The 18,961-nt window shown below is 34.7% G+C and overlaps 4 protein-coding genes across 4 annotated transcripts; 2 read left to right on the top strand and 2 right to left on the bottom strand.

Moving 5' to 3' along the window:
- The first annotated feature begins 207 nt into the window (after positions 1–207).
- LOC123885504 lies at positions 208–2,123 on the top strand. Its single transcript, XM_045934788.1, has 2 exons — positions 208–326; positions 1,415–2,123. Exons 1-2 carry the CDS (start codon positions 303–305, stop codon positions 1,901–1,903), a joined length of 513 nt encoding a protein of 170 aa, XP_045790744.1. The 5' UTR covers positions 208–302; the 3' UTR covers positions 1,904–2,123.
- Positions 2,124–6,125: 4,002 nt separating this feature from the next.
- Positions 6,126–11,270, top strand: LOC123885503 (protein NBR1 homolog). Its single transcript, XM_045934787.1, has 7 exons — positions 6,126–6,470; positions 7,700–9,120; positions 9,207–9,336; positions 9,422–9,670; positions 9,774–9,923; positions 10,039–10,761; positions 10,967–11,270. The coding sequence occupies exons 1-7, from the start codon at positions 6,447–6,449 to the stop codon at positions 11,057–11,059; spliced, it is 2,790 nt and encodes a 929-aa protein (XP_045790743.1). The 5' UTR covers positions 6,126–6,446; the 3' UTR covers positions 11,060–11,270.
- A 1,977-nt stretch (positions 11,271–13,247) lies between these two features.
- LOC123885502 lies at positions 13,248–14,064 on the bottom strand. The gene has a single exon (XM_045934786.1). The coding sequence runs from the start codon at positions 13,885–13,887 to the stop codon at positions 13,447–13,449; it is 441 nt and encodes a 146-aa protein (XP_045790742.1). The 5' UTR covers positions 13,888–14,064; the 3' UTR covers positions 13,248–13,446.
- A 725-nt stretch (positions 14,065–14,789) lies between these two features.
- Positions 14,790–17,708, bottom strand: LOC123885501 (pentatricopeptide repeat-containing protein At3g48250, chloroplastic-like). Its single transcript, XM_045934785.1, has one exon. The coding sequence runs from the start codon at positions 16,925–16,927 to the stop codon at positions 15,005–15,007; it is 1,923 nt and encodes a 640-aa protein (XP_045790741.1). The 5' UTR covers positions 16,928–17,708; the 3' UTR covers positions 14,790–15,004.
- Positions 17,709–18,961: the final 1,253 nt, after the last annotated feature.

The following is an 18,961-nucleotide window of genomic DNA, read 5'->3' as shown; positions in this document are numbered from 1 at the left end:
GCCACATCATTTAATGAATGTGACATGTTTTTAATTATCATACATGATGTGTCGGTATAGTATTGGACGCATGTGTAAAATAACTTTACGCTGACGGCTCATATAAATTAAATTCAAAACAATAATAGAAAAAAAAGTAAAAAATAAAATAAAATGAAATTTCTTGTTGGCAAAGCCAACAGAAGAGCACCACTATGCACTACTAAGTACTAACATATATATATATATACATGTCACTCCCCGCTTCAGATAGTTGTTAGGGTTTCAGTGTCTAATTCCTTCATCGCTTTCATTTCACAGCCATGGTTTCTGAATTCGTGATCAAGGTTCCGATCTCAATTTTCTCCTTTCTCTATTTTTTGTTTGATTGCTTGGCTTTCAATTCATTTATCTTTTTTATCTATGTTATTGTTTCTGCACACTGCTTTTAGTTAATTATTAGGTATTGCACTGTGTTAATGAATTTAATCGATCTTCGTTCATTTTGTAGTTTTGCATCTGATTTGGAGTTTTAAGTCTGATTGTGATTATATTGTTTTCAATCAGTGGTTGAATTTTTTATAACTGTACTGGATGGATGAGAATCGATGTGACTCCCTTTCTAATTTCGCTTTTAGTTTTATTGTTCGATGATCCAAACACCGGTAGAACGAATTGAAACTACAAATGATGCATGTTAGGTTTCCATATGAGTGATTTGTACGTTTTTTCCCTAATATACGTATTCCATGAAAAGAATTTCACTAGTAGGACTTAGGAGTATATATGTTGGATCATTCGCCGAAGGATCCAGTAGGTTCATTCAGTGTTTGGTTTGACGGTGGAATGCCGGAAAGCAAGCTTTCACTTTGACGCGGTTTTGTGCCGCTATTCCGAACACAGCATCAATTGTGTGATATTTGGTTCCTGGATACATAATTTCATCAATTTCATTGTGCAAGACTTTACTACTAAATAATGAATCTTATTTAATTTATATACATACTTAGTGATCAACCAAAAAATATATACATTGTTAAGTGTAATTTTTTTCCACATGCATCCAATCATGTCTCAACAATACAACTATTGGTCGAGATATTTTTGAACCTATTTGTTGAGATATCTCAGAAAATTATAAGTACTCCTTCCGGTCCTATGTATAAGAAAACTTTTACTTTTGCCATTCATTTTAGAATGGATGCATCTAAACTATATTATATTTTAGATAGATTCATTCTACAGTGAATCTAAAAAGTAAAAGTTTTCTTATATATAGGACCAGAGGGATGTGACATACTAGTGTGATGTGATTGGATGTGTGTAAAAAAAAATTCACCATCAATGTAGAAATTAATTTCATAAGCAATATCACATTATTTTTTATAAATATAGTAGACTTCTTGATATCATGTCACTTGTTATTTTTGTACAGGCGAAATTTGGAGATTGCTTCAGGCGGTTCAGTGTGCCTGTCAATGAGAATAATCAAATGGAAATTAGCATGGTTGATTTCAGGGCTAAGATATGTTCTGCTTTCAATTTTACTGCTAATGCAAAATTCATTATGAGCTATGTTGATGAAGATGGCGACATTGTGCGTCTTGTGGATAATGATGATTTGGAAGACGTGATGAAACAGCGAATGGAATTCCTGAAAATTGATATAACCGGGAATGGAATCCTTCCGTTGGAATTCTCTCAATGGCGAAATAACATCAATAATAACATCAATAAATATGCTGGTAAAATAGATTGGACCGATGAAATAGTATGTTATGGAGCTGCTGCTTTTGTGATGTGGGCTGGGTTGTGTTCAGCGATTATTTTCTCTAAACCAAAATCTCAACCCCCAGTTATTGTCGAGGTACCGGTTCAACCAAGTGCCCCAAATGTTAGTAAAGGTGGTTGGTGGTTTAGATAGGGTCTATCAAGTCTATGAAGAATGTGTTGCAGTTTCCACCCAGTCGATCATCCTTTCAGAGAGTGCGTTGGTTTGAAAGTTGCAATAAAAAACTATTAGAAAAAATTGTTTAGGAGGTTATTGATTCCTTTGAATTTGTCTTAGTTTTTAAGTTTGAATGTTCTTGTGTTTTGACACAGCAAACATATCTTTGTTTTAATATTATTATTGTGTGTTTTATACATTGCTGCCGATTTGATTGAGCCTTGTTTGGTGTCGATGTTGTTTAGCTATGTTCCTTTATTATAAGCAAAGATGTATTAAAAGGAAGAGAAATGCTTATTGTTACGAACTTAATTTTTACATAAGTAACAATTGATGTGGCTATATGCGTGAAAATAACCGCATAACCTCAGCTATTGTCTTTGATAGTGCTTATTCGTCTCAATGAAAGAACGCGAGATCGAAGCGAGGGACGCGTATCCTCTTGTCCTCTCATTCTTTGTTTCCTTCTTTATCTTCCTCATTAGATAGCTTTCTTACTACTCTTTCTACATTGTTATGTTGCAGTATTTATATTCGAGTTATGAAGCTGTAGTCTATTGTTGGGAATTTTCAATTTGTTGTGGCTTTATGCAAATCCCTAATTGATGAAAGATTAAGAAAGGCTGGGGCTTTATGAAATCTCTAACGTTCATTGGTTCGAATTGTCGTTTTCAGACACAAGTGAATTGGTATGCACAAGTGAACTTCAGAATTTGGGTTTTCACTTTTCAACATGTTATATATTCTATTCTATATAGTCTAAGGTAGTGATAGATCCAACTGAAAAGGCTTATAACAGGTACTGCTATATGCACAAGTGAAGACACTTGGTCATGCTCTATAGCATATAGTGGAATTTATACAGTAAGGGCGGGTTATAGCTTCCTATGCACAAATTTTCTTCTAGAGCCACAGCTTAGTGAAAGTGTTTGTAGGGTGATGAAAAACTTGTGGGATAGTTTGGCTCGGCTCCATCAAAGGTTATTGTTTTCTCGTGGAAGTTAATGTTCCAGTGGCCACTGACGAGAGTCAACCTTGCGCATAGACGCGTTCCTGGAGCAATTTTAAACCCCTAAAATAAATTTGGGTCCCCTAATTTTTAGGGAGCTAGGGCAGTCGCCCTCCTCGCCCCCTCAGATACGCCCCTGGATTTGGTGGAGGAAATCAAGCATATATCATTGAAGTGGTTTCTAGCTAAAGGTTTGGCATCAGGGTGCAATGAATACGAGTGGGTGAAATACCCTTGGAATGCTTGCTTAGATAGGTGATGTTAGTGTAGTGATGGTGTGAGTAGGCCATTCTTTTTTCTTTTCTTTTTTTGACAAAGTAGACCATTCTTTTTGGGTGTTAACACTTGGGTAATTTTTTGGTGCGCGAGTGTTTTCTTAATAGCTATTTTTTGTGGTATATTATGCTAAATCGAACAATTGAAATTTGGAGGTTAAAATCGAACAATTGTAAAACTTATGGGATTAAAAGTAAACAATTAAAATTTCTAGGGTTAAAATTGCACAATTGTAAAATTTGGGGGTCTAAATTTCATTTAAACCATTTATTTATTAATATTTTTAATAAAAAGGATTAAAGGTGCGTTTAATCTGCTAAAAAATAGGGGACTGCACAACTTTTGTTGTACCCTGTTTGATTTGAAACTGGTTATAGGACTGGACAAATTAGGTAGCAAGGGACAAGACAAAACAAGATTCTTTGTCTTCACTAAACCACGGGACAACTTTTTGTCCACAGTACAACTATAAAAAATACGAAAATATCCATTTTATTTTTAAATATAAAAATATTATCGTCATATATCTCTTCGGTACAGTTTTTTCATGTCATGTATTATCTTGTTATGTCATGTGTTGTTTTGTCCGGTTCTTGCTGTTTTACAAATCAAAAGCACCTTAAATATATTTTTTGTCTCTATAAAATGATGGCCTTCTGAGTATAGTTTTTTTTTTTTTTTAACCAAACAAACTTACTGCATTTCATTAATTATCAAAAGTTCAATACATGAAGGAATAATCTCAAATCTATGGAAACTAGTCAAAGAATTGGTCGCCCTAGCTAAAGTGTGAGCAACCGAATTCACTTGTCTCCTAATAAACTTAACTTCAAAGTTCACACATGATAACATAACAAGAATAATTTCATTAACGATTGAAAGAAATTCTGAATTGCCTCGCCGTTTGGTACTAATAGCATCAACCAACACTTGAGAGTCGCTTTCAAATTGGACGCTTTCAAAGCCTCTACTCTTAGCTTCATTCATAGCTTGCAATAATGCCCATGCTTCACCCTCCTCTGTTGATAAAGTCAGTTGTTGCCACTGCGTAATTCCAATCATAAACTCACCAGAATTATTACGAAAACAAGCACCCATCGAGGTCCTACCTGCACCGACAAAAAATGCTGCATCTACATTGCACTTTAACCATCCTATATGAGACTTTTCCCACCGATTGGTGCTGACAAGCAGAACACAATGATCATCGTTACTTCGCAGCTTATGGACTACAAACCACTCGTTCCAATGATCAAACGCAACCGACCAATTTGGTTTGGGCTTCTAACATTATCATTCCAAATTTTATCATTCCGATTATGCCATATACTCCATAACAGCGTAGTCACTCTACCTATAGTAGCGTAATCCTCATTCTGACATCAGGCAAACACTCTATCTGCCTTCTGAGTATAGTTATTACTTAGTTTTATTATATTTTCACTCCCTATAAAAATTTTCTTGCCCATAATTTTTTTTTGTCAAGTAGCCTAGTGAATAGAAATTTCAAACTTAAAAGTGGATAAGCAAGGACCAAAATTGAGTGTAAGATAATTTTTCGGAGACTAACAATATAATAAAAATGAATCAATGACTAAACTTAAAAGTTCACCATTTTCCTTAATAAAATAATTTTTTTACTAAATAAATTGAATTATTTTCCTTTTTTTTTTTAACAGCAAATTTGATTGAATATTGAACAATCACCATACTTGGCATAAGACGTACAAAGTAAAATGATGCCTCGTTACCAAGCTTCTGAAAAGTAGAATCCATGAACCAATTATTAGGCTTAACACATCAGTCAATTGTACAAATATTCTTCCACCATCGAGGCACATTTGTATGGTTGAACCTCAACATACTTCCCTATTAGAACTTGCTTCCTCAAAGGCATATTGTTGCTTTGAAGAAGGCACCACCACCATTTAGCTAAAAGACTTAGATTCATAACCCAGACATCCCTCACACCTAAATCATCCTTGATCTTCTCTTGACAAACCACATTCCTTTAAGCCAACACAACTTCTTTTCAGCATTTACACCACTCCAAAGGAACTCCCATTGAATTCGAATCACCTTCTTCATCGCTTGAATCCGCAGTTTTAAGAATGACATGAAGAAAATTGGAATAGAGTTCAAAACTAGATTGAGTAAAATCAATCTTCCACCAAGACTAATACACTTGTTACCCCAAGAGTTCAACCTTTTGCGAAGATTCTCCAACAAAGGTTCCCAAGTAGACATTCTCCTAGAACCAGCACCCACGGGTATGCCAAGATATTTGAAAGGGATCGCTCCTTCCATACAATTTAGGAAAGTACATGTCATTTTTATAAATTTCGGAGTTACATTTATCTCCATAAAACAATTCTTCCAATAATTAACTTTCAATCTGAAAGACATTTCAAACTCTCTAAGAATCACCTTTAAAGTCCACAGGTCTACCAACGCCTCACCTATACAGGTGTCATCCGCATATTGGAGATGCGAAACTTCAAAGTCACCCTTTGATATAGCAAACTCTTTATACCGCCTTTCTCATTAACACTCCAAAACCCTTCGCCACCAACAAGAATAAGAAAGGTGCTAGTGGATCACCTTGTTTGAGATTTCGTTAGATATTAATTTCCACGGTTAGGTTTTCATTAATAAATACCGAAAGATTTCCTTCAAACACACATGCTTTAATACTAAAAAACCTAACCAATGAAACATATCTGAGAAACCTTAATTCACCGACTCATACACCCATTTTGAAAATCATACGATCCTTACTATTTTTCTTAGCCAAATCGACTATCTCATTAATTTATGGTGTTGACTTTATTCCTTCATTTTTGCCTTAAGGATTAAGGATAGAAGAAATTTATTTTGTACAACCATAGAAGAAGTTGTTAGGAACTAGGAAATAATAAATGAATATCATCATAATCAAGTGGATAATATCTTTGTGGGTCCCACAACTAAACTTTGTGAAGAAGTAATATCAAATTAAAAATAATAATAAAAAAAAACAAAAAATAAAATTTCTTGTTCGCAAAGCCAAACAGATCACTATATATCTCACTTTCCAACACAAAGAGCCTGAATAGCGGCTAACGGGTACGCTTAAGCTACTTCTTAATTTTTCGATTAATTTCTGATTCGAACAAAGTTTCGTTCTCTGATAGGGTTAGGGTTTCACTTCTATTCCTTTCCCTTTCCTTCTTCATCGCTTTCGTTTTCATAACTATGGACTCTTCTTTCGTGATCAAGGTACCGATCTCAATTTTCCCCTTTCTATTTTTGTTTGATTATTTAGCTTTCAATTTATTTCTTGTTTTTATTTCTATTACGTTATTTTTTTCTGCGTCATGCACTGGTTTTAGTTAATTAGGTTTTGCATGGTGGAAAATGAAATTAATCGTTAATATTCGTTCGTGGTGTTTTTTTTTCTTCTTTTGCTTCTGATTTGGAGTTTTTAAGCCTGATAGTGATTATATTGTTTTCAATTAGTGGTTGAATTTTTTATAATTGGATGTAACGATAATTGATGTTTATCTCAAAATTCTTAAATTGCAAGTGATGGGTTTTGTGTTTTATTAAAATAATTATACTCCTAACACGACAATCAAATATATTGCTTTAGGTTTTGATTAGGAGTACTTATCGACTTTAAATGGATTGGATTTCATGAATTAGGATAGCACATAAGCAGTGTTATTGAATATCGGCCATGGAGAATATCGGCCAAGGCGAATATCGGTGGCGGATTTTAGCCTCTCCAATATGGTAAATATTGGACGATATGGTGGATTTTCCCGCCATAATCCGCTATGGTGCCACAAAATGGACGTTATTGCGGGATTTTGGCTGTCCACCATTCCCCATTGATAACACCGGCACATAGTTCTTTTTACTACGGTTCCATGTTAATTTATTAGGGGTGTGTTTGATTCCCTGAAAAACAGGGACTTAACTGGACAATTTTTGTTGTACCTTGTTTGATTTGAAACTGGTTACCTGATTAGACAAATTAGGTAGCAAGGGACGGTACAAAAACAAGATTTTTTGTCCACAGCACAACTATAAAAAAATACGAAAATACCTATTTTATTTTCGAATATAAAGATATTATCACTCTATATCTATCTGGTACAGTTTGTCCGCCCTGTATTATCTTGTTCTGTACTTTACTGTTCTGTCCCGTCCTTGCTGTTTTACGAATCAAACGCACCCTAGGGGTATATGTAGCATCAAAGACCGAGGGAAACACCGGCACATAGTTCTTTTTACTACGGTTCCATGTTAATTTATTAGGGGTATATGTAGGATCAAAGACTGAGGGATCCGGTAGGTTCAATTTTGTGATATGTGGTTTCTGGATACTTATCATTATTTCAACAAAATTCATTGTGCAAGACTTTAGTAATTAGTAATATTGTGGTTTTTTTATATACATAATAGTCTGACTTCATATCATTTCACTTATTATTACTGTACAGGTGAAATATGGAGATGCCCTCAGGCGCTTCAATGTTCGTGTGGACGAGAATAAACGAATGGATCTTGACATGGTTGGTTTGAGGGCTAAGATATGTTCTATTTTCAATATCGCTGCTGATGCAAATTTAATTCTGAGATATGTTGATGAAGATGGTGACTTGGTGAATCTTGTTGATGACAATGATTTGAATGAAGTGACGAAACAGCAATTAAAATTCTTGAAAATTGATGTACATATGATCAATAACTCGGGTGGTAAATCAGAAGCTGATGGCTCCAGTGGAAGTGCCACCCCTTTAAGATCTCCTGCTGTCTCAGACCCATTTGGAATTGGAAACTTTGATGCTTTGCAAGCTCTGCCAGAGCCAGTACGCGAGGCTCTGTATTCGTCATTTTCAAAAGCTGCTTCTTCAAACCCAGTGCTAGCAAATATTGCTGATTCAATTTCCAAATTAGGAATATCCATTCTCAAGCCACATGGCAATTCTCATGTTGCAGGTGCTACAAGCTCAAAATTTGGTGTTCCTGATGAATCTGTCACTCATGAAGCAAAAGGTCCACAATCTCCGCATGCGGATTCGGCTTCCAATGCCAGTGACAATGCTAGGACTAGTGGAACTTCCATGCCCTTAAGGTCTCCTGTCTCGGACCCATTTAAATCTGGAAATGTCGATCAAACTGGTGTTTCAAATTCTGAGCCCGTCACACTACAGGAGGCTCTTTCTAATTTATCACTTTCACAAGCTGCATCTTCCAGTGAAGCGTTTCGGACTTTCTCTGATATGATTTCCAAAAAGCATCCGAAATCTCATCGCTGGGTCCCTCTTGCTGGTCCAAGCTCAAAAAATGATGTTCCTAAAGAACTTGCCACCCCTGAAGCAAGAGGTCCGCAGTATCCATATCTGAACTATGTAGATTCCAATGGCAATCGTATGGCGGCATACAATGCCAGTCAACTGATTAGAAATTCACTGGCAGCCTCCAATGCCGGTCGACAGGTGGACTCTAGAAATGTAGGAGTTGATCTCAATATTGATCTGAGTGATCCTTATTCATCCACCAATGTAAATAGAGCACCACTTTCATCAGCAGTTCCTGTTAGTGATGACAAGGGTAAAGCGTCTATTGATGACAGTTCTGCTGGTAAGGATGAAAGATGTGAAACATCAATTAATTCTGCTGTTCCTAATAATATTCCAACCAAGAGTCCGGCTTTAAGTTTCGTTGCTCCTAATGAATGTCCATTTTCTGGGACACATACTCTTCACTCAATGCCACCTCCTCTAGGAAACTTTCGCATTTCTCCGTTCAAAAGGAGCCACGGTCACACTGATGCAATGAATGGCATGTTTCACAAGGGGGTCCGCTGTGATGGCTGTGGAGTCTATCCAATAACTGGACCTCGTTTCAAATCCAAAATGTGAGTATTGTGTACGCTTCTTTTTATTTGGATATTGTAAAATGCTTTTGCGGTGTTTCATGATTGTTTTTTTGTCTATTATGCAGAAAAGAAAACTATGACCTCTGCAGCATTTGCATCAATGAAATTGGTAATCAGACTGATGATTATATCAGAATGGACCGTCCTGCATCATTTCGGGCCCCAAGATGTTCATATCAGAATACAAAAGAATTTGTAACCTCATTGAAACTTTAGTCTATCTTATTTCTTCTTTTGGTGACTTCGCACATATTTATACCTTTTTTCTTTTATGGTGCAGAGGCATCATCCGAAGATACCACCACCTATTTTTAAAACAGGTGCTTTTTTGAAGCATGCAAGGTCTAAGCTTGATAGTCGGTTCATTTTGGATGTTAATGTCATAGATGGTACAATGATGGCTCCATCTACCGCATTCACAAAGATCTGGCGGATGCGCAACAACGGCACTATTGTGTGGCCCAAGGGAACTCGACTTGTTTGGATTGGAGGAGACAAATTAAGTGACTTGCTTTCTGTTGAATTAGAGGTTTGCCAATTACTCATGTTGTACTCAAATTAGCCTTTCTCTAGGTTTGGTTTGCCTGTTAATCTTTTGATTGCCTGTCTGATATTCGGATTAAATATCCCAGGTTCCTGATGATGGTGTACCCATGGAGAAGGAGCTTGACGTTGCAGTTGATTTTAGAGCTCCCCAGTTACCTGGTAGATACATATCATACTGGAGGATGGCATCTGTCTCTGGGCATAAATTTGGCCAACGCGTTTGGGTCCTTATACAGGTAAAATGCAGCTTTGCTTATGTTTTGTTTTTCCTGTGTAATGTTTCGACTCAGAAACACCAAGCTTTCTTACTAATGGTTTAACAATATTCTTTCTCTCTCCCACTACTTGAAGGTCGATGACTCTCTCAAGGACTCATTTTATGATAGCTCTCAAGGTCTGAACTTGAATGTTCCCCTTGGTGTTGGTAGCTCTGAAGGGCCTCGGGTTATAGATATCAATGTTCAACCTAATGAGGATACTGTTTTTCATCGATCCAAAAATCCTAATGCTCCCCCTGAACCTGTGAATCAAATGGTTGATGAGGAACAAAGGCAGGAACTGGGACCAGTAAATACTGGTGGGGTAACTGGTATTATCGAACCAGATGCAACCATTGCATTTGGATTTCCTACAATGGAAACTACATTTGTTCGCCCTGCCGCCTCATCCCCTGCAAATTCGGTGGAACCTTCATCTGTTTCTTATCCCAATATTGATTTCTCTGGTACTGCCCCAGCTGTTCCCTCCAATCAGCAACCCTCAACTTCATCTGTTTCTTATCCGATTATTGACTTATCTGGCACAGCCCCAGATGTTCCCTCCTATCAGCAAGCATCAACTGTGGATGCACTACCATCGTCTCTAGGCATGAACGAAAGTGATTTTGCAGTAGGCAGGAATGAAAATGATTCTGTGGAAGAGGCTCTCCTTAAAGAGCTTGAGGAGATGGGTTTTAAGCAGTTTGATTTAAACAAAGAGGTTCTGAGAATGAATGAGTACAATCTGGAGCAGTCAATAGAGGAACTCTGCAGTGTTTCTGAGTGGGATCCTATCCTTGAAGAGTTACACGAGATGGTAAATTGTTTTATTGACTGCTTTTTTCATTTGTCTGATTGATACTACCTTATTTTGCAAAATTTACTTTTTTAGTTTCCTTAACTAGTGTTCCCGAGTCATGACCCCAATCTCGTTTTTAGTTAAACATTAAGAACTCGACATTACTGTTGTTAGCATTTCCCTTTTTTATTAATGATTGTTATGTGGTGTGGTGTGAATGTAGGGTTTCCGTGACAAAGAGACTAACAAGATGCTGCTGAAGAAAAACAATGGAAGCATTAAACGTGTTGTTATGGATTTAATCAATGGAGAGTAGGTTTAGTTATATGTTAGCTGTTATATATATGTTAAAGTTAGCAAAACGTTCTGTGAGAACGATAAATAATTGCTAGGCACAGTGCTATTTAATTTCCTAACTCGATCTTGTGTTGTGGTGCTATGTCATTGCAATTAAACAATTTGATCGATCTATGTTTTATGCATAATATGCAAGACTCAATATGATATTTATAAATTATTATATTATATATGTATGGCTTTGAGACTGTTTCTTTCATTATTATATACGTATTATATTTTATTGCTACGGCATTCTGCTTTGATTTGGAAGAAGCCATTTTTCCTCATTAAGTCGTATGCTCTTGATTGGCCATGTTTCATATATATATATATATATATATATATATATATATATGAGAGTCAGAATCCGTTGACACCAACTAGTTTGACACCAATTGTTACACCTCTAAATAACGTTTTAACCGATATAAATTTTATAAAATCCACCGTTGGATTGAAAGTTTATATCATATAGATCATTTGTGTAAAATTTTAGACAAATCCAAAATCATTTGATATGCTAATGAGACACATAAAGATCAACGGCATTTAAAAAAGAACAAAAACCGTTAATTTTGATGTATCTCATTAGCATATCAAATGATTTTAGATTTGTCTAAAATTTTACACAAATGATCTATATGATATAAACTTTCAATCCAACGGTGGATTTTATAAAATTTATATCGGTTAAAACGTTATTTAGAGGTGTAACAATTGGTGTCAACGGATCCTGACTCTATATATATATATATATATATATATATATATATATTGGATAACATTTATGCAGGTCCACTTTGTGAGACTATTTCTAAATAGTGCGGCATGTTGAATATACTTCCTTAAGTAAGGGAGTGTTAAAAAGAGACAATTAGAGATCAACCCTTTGTTACAATTTTATTTTTCCAAAATGATTTTATCCTTTTGTTGTAGAATTTTTAAAATAACTTCATTGTAGTGCATTTGATATTCTCTATATCACGAAACTGTGTTAATTGTTTCATTCTCAAAAGAATGAAATTATGATAATTTAGAGTTTAGTCGAGAGATATTAAATAAAGTCAACTTTGCATTTTAAAAAAAGTCAATAAAAGTTTAAGCTCATTTTGAGTGGAAACAAGATAACTTATAAGTTAATATTTTCTCCGTTCCAAATTATATGAAGAAAAAAAAAAAAAAATTGTCCCAAATTATTGTGTTTGTTAAAATTAGTTGTTGAATTAGCTTCAAGTAATATGGTAGAGATACAATTGAGATAAATAATGATAAGCTATAAAACTAGCTTATCAAAATAAATTATGAGCTCATAAAAATAAGTTATAAGCTCATGGAAAAAAAGTTACCAAACTAGTTTTTTTTATCATATAAACTTATAAGCTATAAATTCAAAATTTGACGTTGTCAAATTGAGTCCGATTGGATTAACTTATTTTTGAGCTTATCCAAACAGCTTATGCAAATTTTATGTATTATTATAAATACGTCAAGGTAGTTTATGATAAAATAGCTTATAAAATTATAATTTTCACTAGTGTGAACTTATAAAATAGCATAAAACTTAATTTTTATTGCATAAGTGGTTTGCATAAGCTCAAAAATAAGCTAATCCAAACGGGACTAAATATGGTAAAATTAAATTAAAACACGCTATACAAAAAATACAAAAAATATATATATATGAGGAGGGATCAAATTACATCGGTGTAACATTTGAGTAATGTTACACCGCTCAATAACGTTTTAACGAATACAAATTTTACAAAATTCACCGTTGGATTGAAAGTTTATATCGTATAGATCATCCATGTTAAATTTTACAAAAATCTAAAATCGTTTGATATGTTATTGAGATCGATGAAGATTAATGGTTTTTGTGTTTTTATTGAACACTCTTAATCTTGATCTATCTCAAAAACATATCAAATGATTTTAGATTTTGTAAAATGTAACATAGATGATCTATACGATATAAACTATCAATCAAACGGTAGATTTTGTAAAACTTATATTCGTTAAAGCATTATGGAACGGTGTAACATTACTCAAGTGTTACCGGTGTTATTACATCTTTAATAAAAAAAATAAAAATGATAAACATTTGTATAGTTAGGTATTATGAGAGATAAATCTTATTGGTCTATTGCAATGGTACTCCAACGAAATTTCTGAAAAATTCCAATAATCGAACCTTTTTTGTTTTTGGAAGTGAAGCAGACCTTACATTTGTATCTTTGTTACAATCAATAAAAACGACTCACATGCTTTGAAATCACAAAAAATTTCAACTGTGTCATATAAAGGAAGAATAACAGCTTAAATAAATAAGTTAAGCTGTCACTTAACATAAAAAGAAGAAGAAAATCATATAGTATCATTTTTCATTGTAAATTTAGGGACATTAAATCTCCTAGAAGACATATTATTAAACAGATTCCTAAGACTATTCTTACTCTCCCTCTTACCTTTTAGTTGTTTTGATGTAGAAACACAAAAATCATCAAATGGATTATCTAAAGCTAAACCTGTTTCAATCCTTCTTGAAACTGCTACAAGCTCATAAGGGTCCCAAAGTGATTGTTGAAAGTCACTATAATAGTTGGAAGAGCTTGTATTTGTGTCACTTGTTGAGGATGATTTTTTGGTCAATGTTTCAAGCTTAAATCTTGTAGGATTACCTTTGAAGTTTCTTCGACGAGCGTCAAATTCGCTCAAAGGTTTAACACTGCCTGAGTGATTGTACCAAGCTTGTGCTACTGCTTTCAACACTTCTAAATCTTTGTCATGATGTAGCTTCTTCTTCATGGTGATGACCCTTGAAAATGCTTTGTTTTTTCATTGGGTCTTTTAACTTTTCATAGCCTCACAAATGCCAAAGGGGAGTTGATAAGGTTAGGAAGAGTGATTTTTTGTTTCTTGTTGATGAGGTTATGTTTTTTTGTTTGTTTATGTTCTCCTAATTTTTGTGACTATGAGCTGCATAAATAAATGGATGTTATTTTATGTGAATATGATAAATTGATGATCTAAGAAGATTATAATTTTAAGAAATGTGGAATTTGACCTTCTCACGGTGGGTGGATGTTAAATACAAAGTCGCTTTCAAAGCTTTAAATTGTAGGTTGTGAGTGGCTAGAATGGATTTCTTGCGTTAACAAATAATAGTACTACATGTTTATATACATTAATTAATTGATATGGTGCTTTCAATTTCTGATAGGAACAATTTTTTGTTAAATTTTACTTATTTTGCGGTCAAATTTTAGATGATCAGAATTTATTTTCTTAGAAACCAGAATGTTAATGCCAACAAAAAAAATTGATTCGTCATCGGATTAAATTACACACTCATCAAATCATCTTTAAATTATGTATTACTACACCAATGAAGTTGATGCCAGAACTTATACGCTTATTCACGTGTCGTAGTAGTGGTTGATGTGTTTGCCCACCAAAAAAAATGGAGTTGATACCAAGAAGAGTGATTATATATCAATGGAGAGATGGTGTACCTTATTTGAGAAATTATATCGTATGAAATCTAGTTTGATTTGTTTCGATGAGTATTTTAAAAATATTATCATTAACATAACATGTGCCCTATGTGCCCTAAGGGCACAGGTTGGCATGACCCTTATAATTTGGGAAAAGCTAACTTGTGCCTTAAGGCCCTTATATATATCCTTTAGAAAAACATAAAAGCTGGATTGTGTAAATCTTTTTAAAAATACTTATCAATGATAACATTACTGGTAATACATGAAAACATCTTAATTCAAGAATAAACATAACTGACATCATTATACACCATGTCCTAATGGTTTTCCAAATGCAAAGACAAATCCACCAAACAGCTTTGATAAAAGTTATTAGTGTAACAAAATACAAGATAGATACTAAGAAATAAAAAAAAAGTTAGGGATCAAGTAGCAACCATCGGACTCTCGGCCGCTGGACTCTCGGCCACTGGACTCTCAGATGAACCAAAAAGTTCACATATTTTACTATGCTTCCGGATATGGTGAGGACACTTGTACAACAGATCTTTGGCCTCTGAATGTCTACCTTCTTGGAATAAGGATTCAAAAATTTGAACGTAGACTGTCTGAGATGGGTAATTTTTCATAGCCAATACCTTCAACAACTCTGCAGCATCATCCACGGTCCCAAACTTTGAAATATGCGACACAAATGGTACATGGTATGGAGGGTATTGTTTAGTCTTCATCAAACGGAGAATGTCAAGTGCCTCCTCAAATTTTCTGACTCCTAATAGACTTTCGATCAGTGTCTTGAATGTAGCTTGCCATGGACATATACGACACGTACCAGTTATCTCTAGAAGCAGCTTGTATGCACCGTCTACCCTCTTTTGCTTAACAAAACCATCAACCAGAACAGCCAACAAATCAGCATCTGGTTGGCAACTTGTTTCCATCATCTTATAGAGACAAAGTAACGCTTCGTCTAGTTCGCCAGCATTACAGTACCCTTGGATCAAGATGGTCCAAGTTTTGAGATCAGGTCCATAACCGCGAACTTGTTGCAAATCATCAATTACCTTACGTGCTTCTTCAAACCTCCTCAACTTACAAAGTCCAAAAACAGTTTGACTGTATGTGATGTTATCCGGCTCATAGCCAGCATTTATCATTATCTCAACAATTTTTTCAGCTTCATCAAATTTCCCAACACTTGTCAAAGACCTGTGGATACTATCATAGACTGCCTTGGAAAGAGTATACCCTGTCGACTCAAATTTCTTAGCTACCCTATAAACCAAATCCAAATTCGGCTTATCGCTTGCAGAGATGCTCTTTAAAAGCATAATGCAATCCGGAACTGATGGCTTATATGAACTATCCATCATATGCTCATAAAGCTTGACAGCATCCTCCATCATCCTATTCTTTTGAAACTGCCTCGATATCTTTATGTAAGTATCGAGATCCAATTCATGACCGACACTCTTCATCTCCTCAAGAATACTCCAAAACTCCTCAATCGAATCTGTCCTAGTAAGAACTCTAGCAACTGCGTTGTAAGTCACAGTATTTTGTTGATAACCAGACTGCTTCCCAACCCAATGAAAGAACTTGTACGCCTTTAAAGGACAATTACGAAGCTCTTTCAAAACCCTAATCACGAAATTATCCGAAAGTTGAATCTTAACCTTCTCCAATTCATTATCAACCTTATCATCATCCCACTCAGACCCTGAAATAATACCAACCACCTTTGTGACAACACTCTGCATAGCATTTTGCTCGAGCATCCCTTTATAGAAATGCGAAAGAGCAACAACATCACTACTCATCTTTTCCTTTTTAAAACCAGTTGAAATTGTCAAATGAGTTTCTTCATCAAGATAAAACCCTTTTTCCTTCATAGTCCTAAGAATAATCCAAAACTCTTTCATCTTCTTATTACTCGCTAAAACCCTAAGAACTAAGCTATAAACTGAAGAACTAGCCAAAAACCATTCTTTTTCACTAACCCAATTGAAAAAGGTAAAAACTTTTTGTGGGTTTTTATCTAATCGCTTCAAAACATAAACAACAGTTTCATGGGTTAACGATTCACGACAATTTTCTAAACTCTTCTCTAACTCTTCGGACCAATCATTGGTAAAAACAAGCTCTAAAATTGAGTTTGGTTTTGAAGAAAAGTAGTGTTTTTGGTGATTGTTGTGAAAACGAAATAGATCGTTTGAGCGATTCAAAAGAGGGAGTGAAATAGAGGAAGAAGAAAAGTGAGTCACCTGGTTCCGAGTTGCGAGAACTCGGGTAGCGAGTGATGAGTTGAGGAATCTGAGGGAAGTGGTTATTGCTTTCATGCGATTCATCGTAGAATTTTGAGAGTGTTCCTAAGATGAATGAAATTGCTGCAAAACGCAAAGGTTGTTTTTTGTGAAGAAGGGTTTAACGTTTAACGATGGGTTTTGTTTTGTGGGTATGGGTCCCCACAATTTCGGTTTACCATTACCCGACTTGCTAACAATTTCGGAAATTTTTTTTTTTATACCCCAACATTTATCTCTTTACCCCTACAAACTAACCAATATTCCTATTTTACCCCTTACATCAAACTTAAAAAAATGAGTTTTGAATATTTAGCCACGGTTATGCCGTGGCTAAATGTCACATTTTTTCGGAACACTTTTCCCTAAGTCTTCCGGTAACAAATGTAACCCGGAACAGTTAAAAAAGTGTTCTGGAATGAGTTAGTCACGGTTAGAATATGCAAAATTCATCCCTTCCTTCTTTCTCACCATGACCAGAAATTATTAGGGATTGATGTGCTCTTAAACCTAATTAAAAAACCCCCAAATCCATAAAACTAAATCATGTTGAAGTTTTAAGAAATCAACAGACCCATTTGGTATACACAATTGATGAAAGATTGAATTTCAAGAAAAATAATACCTTCTGTTCTTAATTGACATGTGAGGTAATTAGGGTTTTTTTGGATCTATAGATACCACGGTATTGGCTTTGGCAATGATAGCGTCTGATATATCCGAATTTTGGTATTTCAACACTTTGCAAAGCTTCTTCCATCGTTGATGAAACGAATTGTTGGGAAATTGTAGTGTTCGATTTGAAGGAGAATGAATGAGTGAAGGTACACATGATTAAACAAAACATTCCAGATCTAATAATAATTTTCTACAATTTCGACATTTCTGTCCGTTAAATTAAGATTTGTGGACTTTTTCTCGCAAATTCTTCTTACTTTTTTTATTAGTAAAAATAATAATTTCATTTCTAATATGACCCAATCCCTCTAAATTTGCGTAGAGATGACATAATTACTCAACAATACACTCAACTTAAAGTGCTATTTAAATTTTTTGCGAAGAATTCTGGGTTCGAATTCCAAAGATAAAAAAAAATGAAAATGAAATGTCATGTGAGAGGTGATAAAATTTCTAGTTAGCTTTGTAATTTTTTAAAAATATTGAGTGATTTACTATTAAAAAAATAAAATACCAAGTGGCTTTTATCTGCAAATGATTAAGTCCTTTAACATTTCCTCATTTTGTTGTCGATGGATGCGAAATCGCATGACGGATATGAAGCACATAAGGAACTTTGATATTGGTTAGTGTTGTCCATCGTCGTAGTTGAGAATGGTAAATCGATGTTGAACATTGGTGAAGAATAAGATGAACATTGTTGTCTTTAAATAATTTTTGGAGATGATTGGAGATTTTAGGATTTCTAGTTTAGGTTATAAGAAAACGGAGAAAGAGCTCAGGTGAAAGTGAAACAATCAAATTTTGGGAGGGGAGCTACCAAATTGACAACATAGAGAAAATTTAAGGGACATAAATTGCTAAGAAATGACTAAAATTGCATAATTGCAATAATTATAGAACCAAATATGAATTTAAGCTTAATTTTTTTAAAAAAAAGTATACTATAGACAGTGTTACAAAGTTGATGTATTTTGTAAAAGAGTCTCTAATATACAATTGCTACACATTGTTCCTTGATAGTTTTGGTTTTGGGATCTCTTCTACCATTTTGTTTTGCTTTCCTACGAGATAAGGCGGATGGGTGAGCTAGATAGGCCTCCCGCCGTGAATAAGTTATATGAACCGTCAGATGAGATATGTTATGATGTAGTGTCTGTACCTTATACATCTCTCTCTTTTTCATTTTATCTTTGGTCCTTGTTCTCTCTCTACGCATCTGACGAAATTTATTAGGTACAGACAATGCATCATAACATCTCTCATCCAACGGTTTACATAACTTACTCACATTGGGAGACCTATCTAACTCACCCACCCTAGCATCCGCCATGAGATAAATCTCTATATACATCAGAAACAAGAGGGCTTAACAGAGAATCACCATATTTTTGCCTTCAG

The sequence above is a fragment of the Trifolium pratense genome, linkage group LG5 (assembly GCF_020283565.1).
Source record: "Trifolium pratense cultivar HEN17-A07 linkage group LG5, ARS_RC_1.1, whole genome shotgun sequence".
NCBI classification, from domain to species: Eukaryota; Viridiplantae; Streptophyta; class Magnoliopsida; order Fabales; family Fabaceae; genus Trifolium; species Trifolium pratense.
Note: the sequence above shows the minus strand (reverse complement) of the source record. Positions and strands in the feature narration are given on the sequence as shown.

Coding starts and splice junctions, on each gene's coding strand:
- LOC123885504 (XM_045934788.1), top strand. CDS start 303: ATGGTTTCTGAATTCGTGATCAAG. Junction 327..1,414: donor TTTCTGAATTCGTGATCAAG/GTTCCGATCTCA, acceptor ATTTTTGTACAG/GCGAAATTTGGAGATTGCTT.
- LOC123885503 (XM_045934787.1), top strand. CDS start 6,447: ATGGACTCTTCTTTCGTGATCAAG. Junction 9,924..10,038: donor GCGTTTGGGTCCTTATACAG/GTAAAATGCAGC, acceptor CACTACTTGAAG/GTCGATGACTCTCTCAAGGA. Junction 10,762..10,966: donor TTGAAGAGTTACACGAGATG/GTAAATTGTTTT, acceptor GTGTGAATGTAG/GGTTTCCGTGACAAAGAGAC.
- LOC123885502 (XM_045934786.1), bottom strand. CDS start 13,887: ATGAAGAAGAAGCTACATCATGACAAAGATTTAGAAGTGTTGAAAGCA.
- LOC123885501 (XM_045934785.1), bottom strand. CDS start 16,927: ATGAATCGCATGAAAGCAATAACCACTTCCCTCAGATTCCTCAACTCA.